This window comes from Protopterus annectens, chromosome 3.part0 (genome assembly GCF_019279795.1).
Source record: "Protopterus annectens isolate FY-2018-M chromosome 3.part0, PAN1.0, whole genome shotgun sequence".
In the NCBI taxonomy this organism is placed as follows: Eukaryota; Metazoa; Chordata; order Ceratodontiformes; family Protopteridae; genus Protopterus; species Protopterus annectens.
In genome coordinates this window covers 1,594,188,623-1,594,201,919 of record NC_056731.1, presented here as the reverse complement: position 1 = coordinate 1,594,201,919, position 13,297 = coordinate 1,594,188,623, and the positions used below count along the sequence as shown (strand labels likewise).

Here is a 13,297-nt window from a genome sequence, read left to right as displayed (position 1 = left end):
TTAGGCAAGGCTCAAAAGACAAACCCACCTCCTTAGACAACACAAGGAAAAAGAAACTAAGGGTAATGCTGCTCAACGCCAGAAGTCTAAACCTCAAGATGCACGCACTTGAGGCTCTCCCCAGTATGGAGAGCATCGATATCTGTGCAGTAACAGAAACCTGGTTCAAGGCTCCCGAGAACACCCCAGCACTACCAGGCTATACCTCATACCATGCTTTTCGGCCCCAAAACTCGGATCGAACCACAAGAGGAGGGGGAGTATCCATATTCATCAAAGATGCCCATACCTCCAGGCTAGTGGCACTGCACAAAGCATCTGAGACCATCCATGTGCAACTAACAGTGGGCAAAATTGCCTTCCAGTTTGTAGCCTGCTACAGACCACCCTCCCAAACTCAGGAACCCCACTCGGCTTTCCTGAAGACACTGGAGAATATGAAGGTCTCTCCAAATGCCATTATATTGGGTGACTAACTACCCAAACATAGACTGGGAGCACTACTCAAGCCCAAACACCCTAGCCCAACGGTTCCTAGAATTTATAAACACAAATGCTATGGAACAACTGGTCACCACTCCCACAAGAGGGGAAAACATATTGTACCTGATCATCACCAACATGGGGACTCCATGTTCCATACCAGAGGTATACCCCTCATTGGTAAGATTTGACCATAAATTAATCACTATGGACATCCATATCCCGTCCCCACCCCCAGCAAAGGAAACCACGGTCAAAAACTTCTCAAAAGCAAACTTCCCACTTCTCAAAACCAAGGTGGAATCCTTCAAAGCCCCAGGGCCAGTGGAAAATACAGGCCAAACCACAGAATCCTTTACAAACGCATTCTATGGATACCTACAGGAATGCATGGCTCGTGCTATCCCAAATAAAACCAAGACACACTCCTCCAAAGGCAGGAGACCTGTCTGGTGGACCCCAGCCATAAATAAGCTGTACAACAGAAGGAGGAAGCTACTACATGATAGAGCAAAATCCCTGAAAAGGAAGGCAACTCTGATCAGTACTAGCAAGAAACTACAATCCCTCATAAAAATCATCTAAGGCTAGCTTCGAAAGAAAAATTGCACAAGACGCTAAAGATAATCACAAGGCTTTCTTTAGTTATGTCAGAAACCTGGGTGGAAACTCCCAGATATGCTCTGAGGTAGTGCAAAATGACAAAAAATACACTGAACCCACAGACATTGCCAACATCCTGGCAGACAGGTTCAGTGCAAACTTCTCCCCCCCTCCCCCCCAAATCAGCAAATGACTATCCCAACAGAGTGTAGCCTCCCTGACATCACAGATGCACAGGTGAGTGCTGCCCTCTCCAAAGCAAAAAACACAGCATCAATGGGACTGGACGGTGTCCCGGGCTGCGTTTTACATGAGCTCCAAGAAGAACTGAACCCTCACTTAAAATCACTGTTCAGTTTCAGCCTTACAACAGGATATGTACCCGAAGAATGGCGTACAGCAACAGTGGTCCCACTCCATAAAGGTTGTGCCACAACGGACCCCGGAAATTATCGCCCTATAAGCCTAACTAGCCTGGTCTGCAAAGCTATGGAGCGTATCATCATGGAACTCATAAACAAAGACATTGGGAACCTCCAAACACTGGATCCTACCCAATTCGGCTTTGTTAAGGGCAGATCTTGCCTCTTGAACCTGGTCAATTTCTTTGAAACAGTCACCAAGACCATAGACGAAGGGAAGGTAGTCCACACAGCCTACCTTGACCTTGCAAAAGCCTTCGACACAATACTCCACTCGGGCATCATAAATAAGCTCACCAGCTTAAATATCAACCCCTATGTCACAAGATGGGTTGCAAACTGGCTTAGGGATAGAACCCACATGGTCAGAATTGCAGGTGCCATGTCAGACTCTAAACCAGTTACAAGTGGCGTCCCATAAGGCTCAGTCCTGGGACCTCTCTTGTTCGGTATATATTTCTCTGAGGTACAGGCTAACACAGGAGGACTATGGCTGACCAAGTTTGCAGATGACTGCAAACTGGGGGCCATAATCGACTTGCCGGCTGACACAAGCATCCTCCAAAAAGGTCTCACAGAAACGGATAACTGGTGCCAGAGCCATGGCCTAAAGCTAAATGCCAAAAAGTGCATAGTCATCCCCTTTGGGAAAAACAAATTGCCCACAAATTACCACACAGGTGGTAATCCATTAAGTACGGAAGAAGTAATTAGGGATTTGGGGACCCAAGTAGATTGCAATCTCTCCTTTGACAATCACATTGCCAAAGTGGTTAGAAAGACATTCTATATAGCCCACCTTATCACGAAGAGGTTCACATCTAGATCAAGAGAGGTCATTGTGCCCCTCTACTCATCACTCATCAGGCCCATAACTGAATACAATGCCCCATTTGGGATGTACCTTACCCGACACCTGCTACAACTAGAAAGACCCCAAAAGTACCTCACCAAGAGGATCAAGGGACTCAAACAGATGCCCTACGCAGTTAGGCTAAAGAAACTCCAGCTCTACTCAGTTGCTTACCGCCTACTCAGGGGCGATCTGTGCCTGACGTATAAAGCCATGTCCAACCCAGAATTAATGAACATGCTCCACCTCAAGAAATCCAAATCCATCAGAACTACACGCTCCAGTGACTTAAACCTCAGCACAGAAATAAATAGAACATGCTGGAGGAACAAATTCATATCCCAGAGGCTCCCCTCACTCTGGAACAAAATCCCAATCCATGTCAGACAGAGCCCCTCAATGACCCTCTTCAAGAAGAATCTTGATGTTTGGATGGGAGATCGTACATTTACCCCTGGGATCTCTTCTGTGTCACTGCTAGACAGAGGCACGGTAAACTAACCTTAAATGGGCTATCTTCTGTGACCTACTATACAGAGGCACAGTCAACTAATCTAAGAAGGGTGGTGAAAGCCAAACACACTCTGGCTAGGCTTGTAAATGCCCTAGGGCAGACAGCCTAGTATCAACCTATGAACCTATAAAAGCAAACTTCATGTTACTTAAGACCGAGGTGGAAAGGTTCACAGCCCCCATGCTAAAGGACAACACCGTCCAAGCTGCTGAATCCCTTACAAAGGCACTCTGAGCACGTGCAAGAATGCATGGATCGTGCTATCCCAAGCAAAACCAAGACTCACTCCTCCAAGAAAAGGAAATCAGTCTGGTGGACCCCTGCCACAAACGAGCTATACAACAGGAGGAGGAAACTAGTGCAGAAAAGAGTAAAATCCCAAGAAGGAAAGACATCCCTGATTAGTATCAGCAAGAAACTACGATCCCTCATAAAATCATCCAAGGCTAGCTTCGAAAGAAAAACTGCCAAGGGCTCCAAAGATAACCACAAAGCGTTCTTTAGCTATGTCAAGAACCTAAGTGGAAACTCCCAGATCTGCTCTGAGTTATTGCAGAATGGCACAAAATACACTGAACCGACTGACATTGCCAACATTCTGGCAGACAGGTTTAGTGAAAACTTCACCCCCTAAAGGGCCCATAACCATACCAGAAGAATGTAGTGCCCCAGCAATCACTGACACAGGTTAAAACAGCCCTATCCAAAGCCAAAAATACAGCTTCAATGAGACCAGATGGTGTCCCGGGCTGCGTCTTACATGAGCTCCAAAATTAACTAACCTCTCACCTAAACACACTGTTCAAACTCAGCCTCTCTACAGGCTACGTACCCACAGAGTGGCGCACAGCAACCATTATCCCGCTACACAAAGGTGGTGCCACAACAGACCCCAGGAACTATCTCTCTACAAGCCTGACTAGACTGGTCTGCAAGGCTATGGAGCACATCATCATGGAATTCATTAACAGAGACATTGGGAACCTTCAAACATTAGACCCTACCCAGTTTGGCTTTGTTAAGGGCAGATCATGCCTCTTAAACCTGGTGGACTTCTTTGAGACAGTTACCAAGGCTTCAGACGAGGGAAAGGGGGTCCACACAGCCTACCTAGACCTCACAAAGGCTTTCAACACCATTCCCAACTATGGTATTATAGACAAGCTCACCAGCCTGAACATAAACCCCTACGTCACGAGATGGGTTGCCAATTGGCTCACGGATAGAACCCACACGGTGACAGTTGCAGGCTCTAGGTCCGACTCTAAACCAGTTACAAGTGGCGTCCCCCAGGGTTCAGTCCTGGGACCCCTCCTGTTCGGTATATACTTCTCAGAGGTACTGGCAAGCACAGGAGGACTATGGCTGACCAAGTTCGCAGACAACTGCAAACTGGGGGCCATAATTGACTCTCCAGCTGACACAGACATCCTCCAGAAGGGTCTCATTGAGACGGATACCTCGTGTCAAAATCATGGCCTCAAGCTAAATGCCAAAAAGTGCATAGTCATCCCCTTTGGAAAAAACAAAGTACCCGCGAACTACCACATATGTGGTATTCCCCTGAATACAGAAAATGTAATAAGGGATCTGGGGACCCAAGTAGATAATAATCTCTCCTTTGATAATCATATTGCCAAGGTGGTTAGAAAATCCTTCTATGTGGCCCACCTAATCACAAAAGGGTTCGCATCTAAAACAAAAGAGGTTATTGTGCCCCTCTACTCATCACTCATCAGACCCATCATACAGTACAACACCCCATTTGAGATGTACCTTACAAGACACCTGCAACAGCTGGAAAGACCACAGAAGTACCTCACCAAGAGGATTACTGGCCTCAAACATATGCCCTATGCAGCCCGACTGAAGAAACTCCAGCTGTACTCTGTTGCATACCGCTTATTCAGAGGTGATCTCTGCCTGACATACAAGGTTATGTACAACCCAGAATTGATGGACATGTTCCACCTAAAAAAAAAAAACAAATCCCCAAGAGCCACACAGAGCCCCTCACTAACACTCTTCAAGAGAAACCTTGACGAGTGGATGGGAAACAGAAAATTTACCCCTGGGATCACTGCAGTGGCTCTGCTGGACAGAGGCACAGGGAACTAATGGCTCTGCTGGACCGAGGCGCAGGGAACTAATCTAAGGGGGTGGCGAAAGCCAACACATTCTGGCTAGGCATATAGATGCCCTCGAGCAGATAGCCTAGCACTTACCTATGAACCTATAAGTTGTTTCTGTGATCTGTCTAGCTATTCAAATTAGCACTGTTTGCATTTAAATTGTTTTCTGCGCTAAGTGAATTATTTAGTGGTGGTGTGATTTTAGTCACCTTCAACAGTTTTGGCCCAGCATGCAACTGTTACCCTAGTGGGCAGAGGGGTAATTGCTGCAGTTCTGGAGATGACAAGACACTACTAGTTAGAGATGCAAGCTGTTTTTTTATTGGTTCTTTCCATTTGCTCTTTTTTTGGGGTCATGCTTAGCATGGTTGAAACATGCAATCCATAGGCACAGGCACTTTCAGTTGTAACATCTTACTATTATTAGCTCACTCAAATCCTATAAGTAAATAGGCTCTTGCTATGTATGGGTGCAACAAGCTGCAAGTAGCTGCTTAATATACAGAGCTAAGCAGTGCTACACTGCGCAAATTAACCCACAGCTGCTACATATACACTCAACACTACTGTTACACAAGGTTCCCAAGATGTGCTTATCTCAGTCACATTTAATCCCAAATTACTTATTTACCTACATTTTCAACTACTCTACCAACCGCTTAACTTATAGCTCTCTCAACAGACAGTAGATCTCTATAACTAAAATCACATTTTACTTTGCAATGGACAAAATAAAAGTCAGCCTGCTTGTCTCCCCTCTACTTCCAGCCTCATAGCATTAGTTATCCTAAAATAGTGTAGCAACTGCTTTTTGGACACAGATAAAGAGATCTTAGTAAACACAAATAATTACTTTTGTGAGATGCGCAAATATTTTACAGACATAGAAACCTCACTCATAAAAAACAAAGTACATGAGCAACACACAGCACACTGTACCTCCAAACCTTGACACGTAAAACAATGTCAAATAATGATGCTTTAAAGAAATACTTACGGAAGCCTCACAGACTCATCATAAATCAAAACTAAACACTGAATCACATAATATCTCAGTAACCGTTTGAAGAACCAGGACCTACATCAAGTCTTGTAATGTAGGGAATGAATTGCTGAAAATTCAGACAAATACACTAAGTCAGAGACTACCATTTCTCAGAATATTCCCTTTTCTCTGAAGCATGGTAATCTTGGGAGTTGGTATATATAAAATTCAGGGGAAAAATGAGCCCCCCCCCCAAAAAAAAAAAAAACATTAAAGGAGAAGAGTGACGCTCAATACATTTTCTTCTCCTAGATTTTTGGCATGTCAGGACTCTGCATTTGAGTCCTAACATTTCAATAGGGTGCCAATATCTCACCTTTAACAAAGAGTCACCATAAGACAGAGGCCTCAATCCCAGTAAACCAGACCGCACCATATAAAAAAAAATAGTAGTTTCAGTGATTGGTTGCCATTTGCCACTCACTAGGGTGGACAAAGACTGGATACCAATGAGCTGTCTTTCAGGTGCCAGGATCTCGGAGGTTTCAAAGGCACCACACAAATAACTAAGACATGGTAGTTGTGCATGTGAGGGTGAATGACTTGGGACAAAAAACCCTAAGGGAAATGCACAGGGATCTCTGACAGGTCTCCGTGGATGTCACATGTAGGCAACACTTTGATAATGAGCAGAATCCTTCCTTCTCCACTAACAACTGGCTTCAACAACTGGCTAAATAATTGGTGTCTAAATAACTGGTGTCACTCTAGAAGGATTCAGTATGTGTCAGACAGAACAAAATGCTTGACAGTCCTACTTGCTTTGAAAAGAATAGTCTGCACCTCTTGATCAAAGGCTTCCATGTACTGGCTAAAGTCCTTGTCTTCACCATAGTGCCTTTTTTTAGGCAAAGTTTAATTAAAGAATGTGCCAAAAAAAGCAAACATATCAATATCAAAACAGAATCAAATTAAGGAGGCAATGTTCAATGTCAGAAGTTTAAACAAGCTGCCCAACTTTGAGAAACTCCTGTATTTGAAGTCATCCATATGAGTCATCACGTAAACATATTTTAAATTCCCAGAAAGCACTCCCTCCACTCCTGGGTTTAGTGCCTAACATGTCTTCAGCCGCAATGTTTATTGTAGTGGAGTGTCCACATTTGTCAAAGCCAATATCACATCTAGACAGATTCTCAGACACCCAGAAATGGAACTTTTCAAAACTCTAAATCACACTAAACAAAATAAACTATCAGTTTATCACACGTTACACCTTCCATGACCTTGGAGTCTGTGTCAAGTTCCTAAACAACATCTTAGGATGAACATTATTTTGGAAGGCTTTGACTGCAGTACCCAACACCTCCAATGAAAGATATGCACAGAAGTTTTTAAATCCAGTAAACAAAAACTTAATGGATCAGATTTGCTAGCCCAACTGCAGGACAACATATTCTTGACCTGGTGTTTACAGAATGCAATGTCATTGTGCACGACTCCACTAGTAGCTCCCTCCCCGATTAAGTCAGCCCATTAAACTAGCAACCAGTTCCCTGCAAACTACCAACACCACTTGAAGCCAATAAATTAGAATTCAAAGACTCCAAGCACACAAATCTTAAATTCTATGATGACATCTCGAAATTCACTTATATCAACAACATCACACCAGACAGTACCTTAGCAGGCAGATTCATGAAGGAGTTTTATAAATAACTGTACAAAATTGGTAGTCTCATCTAAATCCAAATACAATAAGAAATTTAAAAGAAAATCACCTGGGTGGACCACTAACAAATAAAATGGAGAAAAAAACTCAGTGTACATAATGACTCTAAAGCCCCCCCCCCCCCCCAGTCAAGAAAAATAATAATTTGACAGAGAAGTTGAGTGATATTATTAGACCTACTTAGGCAGCCCAAGAACTTAGGCTAGCATCTGAAGCTAAGGACTATTACAATTTTTTTCTGTAATATGTTAAAAAGCTAAGAAATGCTCATACACGTACATAACTCCTACTAAACAGCAAAACCTACTAAGACCCGGAAGACATTGCTAATATGACTGCAAATAAATTTAGTACAAATTTCACTCCCGACATGACTATCCAAAGCCCTTCAATTCCCATATCTTTCAATCCCCCCCATCGTTACCAATGAACATGTACTGAAAGTACTACAGACTAAGGATATTTCTTCCGTGGGACTAGATATCATACCAAGCTGTTTATTAAACAGTATCAAACATACCCTGGTGGAACTTCTCTGTATGCAACTTAAGCAGAGCCTGGTTACAGGTTTAGACACAGAGATATGACATACGGCACTAGTGAAGCTACTCCATAAAGGTTGCCCCACTGCAAGCCACAGAAACTACTGGTCCATTAGCCTGACAAGTCTCACCTGTAAGGCCAAGGAACACATCATAAACTTGACTAATAAAAAAATAGAAATCTTATTAAGCTAGATCCATGACAATATGGTGGTGTAAAAAAGCAGAGCCTGTCTGATAAATGTGGTAAAATTCTTTGAAAAGGTAACACAGCCTACTTTGACTGGGCTAAAGCATTTGACATTATCCCCCATGCATGCATAATCAGTAAACTAAATGCATCACAAATACATCCCTGTGTGGAACAGAACCTACACGGCATGGATAACAAAGACAGTATCATAGAACATGAAGGGGACTAGTGGTGTCTCAAGGGCTCAGTTCTAAGGCCACATTTGTTCGGTATTTACTTCTCTAACCTACAATCTAAAAAACAAGACATATAGATAAAGTATGAAGTTGACTCCAAACTGGGAGTTATTGTCAAATCCCTTTATGACACAGAAGACCTCCAGCAGGAGCTTACATGGATAGACGTTTGGAATATTGAAAATGGGCTTAAATTAAATGTTAACAAAAGCAACACTGCCACATGTGGCAGACAAACCATCCTCCCAGCATACAGCACTGACAATAACCCTCTTTAAAATGAAAATATAGTTAAGAGACCTGAGAACCTGGGTTGAACAGTTTCCTTTCCTTTAACGAAAACATAGTAATGGCTGTCAAGAAATCTTAACTGATGCAACTGATCACCAAGGGAATATCAAAACCAGATATAAAGAAGCCAGTATCCCCTTGTATTCAAAATACATTCCTTTGGAACACACAGACCTCACTAAAAACATTAAAAAATTCAAAAGACCCATGTTGTTCTTACCAAAAGAGAATATGAATGTATTACATTAGTGGTATTTCATCAAAATAAAAATCATTTGAGTAAAAAAAAAGAGAATCACGTGCTTAAAGTCCCCAAGATAATAGGGAAAAACACACACACAACAAACGACAACAGGAAGCACTGTTCCTCTTTTCTCTATATTATAGGCTCCTCAAATGGTATCTATTCCCTGCCTTCCATGCAATAATGGACCCAATAATCCAGGATCCCTTATGCCTTCACAAATCAAACAGTCCCACAAATACAAGAACAGTGGATCTAAACCTGCTTCAGCACATCAATAAAACAAGGTGGAGAGACACATTCATTACTCAGCATCTCCCTCGTCTCTGGTATATAAGGCAGGATGATATGCCATTTTCCTTCAAACTGGACCTGGGCAATTGGAGGAGTACTCAAATTCACCCACGGCTAGACTGGCCTATGCTTCCTTGAGGGAAATGTCTACGGTGGAAAGTAGCTAGGCATAATTGTCACTACACTCAGTAACCTTGCCTTGTACAATTCACAAAAGTACACACAACCAAGACAAGCAATGCAAAATGTATTACGGTGCAAAATACCTAATGCTGAAACACTTTTGTAATTGTTCATTAATTTGTGCATATATGAAAACAGATCTGCACACAAATATTCTGTGCTCTCCCTTAACCTCTGTCTCCTTTTCTGGACCCTACAAAGCAAGTAGGACAAGGTTAGGTCAGAAATCTACAGTGTACTGCAACAAAAAATAATCAAGGCCCAGCACTGCAAATCACAAAATTCAATGAAAAGCAAAAAAGACTTTGAAATAAATCCATCAATAGTTATAGCAGATAATTAAGGCTATAAGCTGCATCCATTACTCCACAGTCTCTCAGCCTCATACTGTGAGATTGGAAAATTGGACTATGCCCTTCAGTGGTCTGCTATGAGTCTATCTCCTACCACTGCCACTTAAACAGTATTATTTACTTAACTTTTCAATGAGATGTAACTACATCACAGAACAAGTGTGGCAAAAGGAATACATACAGCACACCGTTTTATCATATCCATCACATGCATTCTAACTACCATTTGTTTTTAATAAAATAAACTTCAGTACTTAATCATGCAAAAGAAAAAAAAGAAGGTCCGAGATTCAAAGCACACAAAGAATTAACACACAGGCATAAAATAGTTTCAAGATAATGTCATACTGATGCAACTTGGCAGTAAAAAGGAAGAAAATGGTCTACTTTGGATCAAGTGTCTGTTTAACAAATGTTATGTAAAAAAAAATAAATAAAATAAGAGTCAAGCAGAACTATGACAAATCAATATGAAGGAAAGACACAAAGGATTCAGGTAGATGCATCACACATAAAGTTATGACCCAGGTGACACCACAAAAACAGCAGCAATAGAGTCAACAAAAACCTGTATGCATTAAATGGAAAGCATGCAGTCTGGGCAAAAATAAATGCCAAGCCATACAACCCCTCAATTTACATGTATGTGTTTCTATACCATTTATGAAAAACTGTTATAACTAAATAATGACAAGGTTTAAAGATCTCAACAAGCAGCCAAGTTTGTGGTATGGATGAACAACCAAGGCAGGGACAAGCCACCAGACAGTGTGAACACTGGCTCTACATGACTGCCACTGTTGAAAGGACACCCCAATCCCATGTGCAAAAATGGGGCTGGGGTTGTGGATGGATGTTGCTTGTTCTTCCACTTAACACATTACTGATGAAATGCAAAGACTTCAAAGCACTATTTTACAGTGAGCGTTTAATTAACACTCCACCCCCACTGATATAAAAAGAGTTGCTACAAGTACAACTGCTTAACTGCTACACAAACTGTAGGCTCTTGTACAGGATGACAGCAACTCAATGGGTGATGAAAACATATCCAAAGTAATGTAGCTAGATTTGGTTTAAGGTCTTAATATAAAACAGAAATAGTGACCTTATGGTGTCCAGCCTAACCCCCGCCCCAAAGTATACTGATAAAACGCAACTAGTTATAAAAATATCACTTCTACAAAAACAGTGTTTTTACAGATAGTCGTTGCCTTGGAAAAAAAAAACACGAACAAATAACACAAAGACAATCAAAATGTAATGAGACGTGAAAAGCACTACGTGTACAGTAAAAGTGAATGCACAGGAAGGGGTTGGTGGAAACATTAGAGGGCTATCATGACTAACCAAGTCTGAATTGTACTAAGAGATATACTTTATTTATACACAGTATTCTTTCCCAACAACAGAAAGTTTCAACTTGACACCTAGGAAAGCCCACACAGTTCTTTTCACCCTTAATGAGCATTTTTCAAAGCTGTATATACGTGATCACATCAGTAAGTTCTCCATGACACTGTCCACGTGGACCAAAGACGTCCCTACTGCCAATCCAAGGGGAGGCTTCGACAGGTTCAGCCCTTAACCCATTTAAAGGTCCTCTCCATATGTACTCCACTAATCCAATCAAAATCAGCAGCAATTAAAAAAACGCGTAATCAGAAACACAATAAGAAAAGCAAACCGACAGGTCGTTTTAAACTGCGTTTACCAGGATTTTTAGACAAACTTTTCCATGAATTTAGCAATGTAAACACAGTTCTAGTTCTACTCCCCCCACAGACACACAAACTCTTTAACTGGCTGTTTAATATTTTAGCTCCAACTTCTCACTCACTTTAATCTTGTCAGTCGGTTTCTTCTTGTGTTTCTTCTTGAGATCATCCACTCGCAGCCCCCTGCTAGATGGCAGCTTGCTTTCTGTACTTGCTACGGCAGCCTGCCGGCTACTGCCTGCTCTCTTACTCCGGGCGATGATGCCGGCGCAGGCCGCGACCCAGACAGCCACGATCACAAGCAACCCGAGTACGGCTGTCAGCAGCAGCACCCATGACTGATACTGCTTCGGCTCAATGCCCAGATCTAACCCAAATCTACTGTGTAACAAGCCTAACATGGCAGTCATCAGATCCCTCAAGTGATCCGCCGCCACTTCGGCCTGCTGGGCCGCCACGTCCTGCCAGCGCGTTGCCATGTTCAGTGCCGCAAAAAACTGGGATGAGGATTAGGCACTGATCATTTTCCAGGCGCTGTAACCAAGAACGGGGACAATAGTCCCCTAAAGAGGGAATGCCAAAAAATGTGGACTGTCACTGAGTAGGCTAACTACTACGGGGACATACTGTGTACTACTAAAAACTGATTAGAAAAGAGAAAAGCACAACGCGTTTTTACTACTGGTTTCATACAGACTGTACGAGAAAGTGTAAACTGAACAGTAATCCTTGACGTCGTGGGGGCGCTAACACTTCTCTGTTAACTGCAACGTCATCACTAGCTAAACTAGACATTAGGGAGGAGCTCGGTGCGTTTGACGACATGTTTAAAAGATGGACAGTAGTTAATTAATCCTAAGAAGTATTACAGCTTGGATTGGCTGATGTAATGAGCTGTGGACTGCAAAGTTCCCAATACACGTATTTCAGTGGTGAATTAATATTAAGAAGCTGTACGGCCCAGATTGGCTAGTGATTTGTCCAACTACATACGCTTAGTTTAGGGTGTGTGCTTGGACTTCGGTCTTAAGTCTTGATCATCATCATAGTGGGGGTTTCCTAGCGAGGGTTGACACGTTTTATGCAACTATTACATAAAATATAGGAAATAAACTTGTCTTAAAATCTCAGGACATTTGTTCATTTTTTTTACAGGACACACCTGCCCAAGCAGTGCCCTCAGGACAGGTGGTAACCCTATTCCTAGCTGAAAGGATAGGTCTTCGTGGTAAATTTGAAAGGGGTGTCTTTCCAGTCTAGAAATTCTAGAGATTGATGAGTCCAGTGATAGTAGCAAGCGAGGGAACGGAGCATTTTTACAAATGGTGCAACTAGGAAGGTCCATTGGAGAGGGAGGGAACGGCAGTGCGGTCTGTTAATGATAACAATGTATATGGTTTAGGTTTGAGTCCCTCCTGTGCATAACACACATTTTCACTTTTTTCCTATGTACTACTTAGTACCAGAGAGTTTTTTTTTTTTTTTTTTTGCTTGTAATACAAACGCAGACGTTATAAAG

General features: G+C 42.3%; 1 protein-coding gene across 1 annotated transcript in view; it reads right to left on the bottom strand.

Annotated features, from left to right (window-relative positions):
* Window positions 1-12,655, bottom strand: part of MTDH (metadherin) — a 1,697,336-nt gene extending 1,684,681 nt beyond the window's left edge. The window contains exon 1 of the mRNA XM_044065932.1: window positions 11,901-12,655. Within this exon, the coding sequence (XP_043921867.1) occupies window positions 11,901-12,257 (357 nt within the window). The 5' untranslated portion in view covers window positions 12,258-12,655. The remainder of the gene's footprint in view (window positions 1-11,900) is intronic.
* Between the last annotated feature and the right edge of the window lie 642 nt (window positions 12,656-13,297).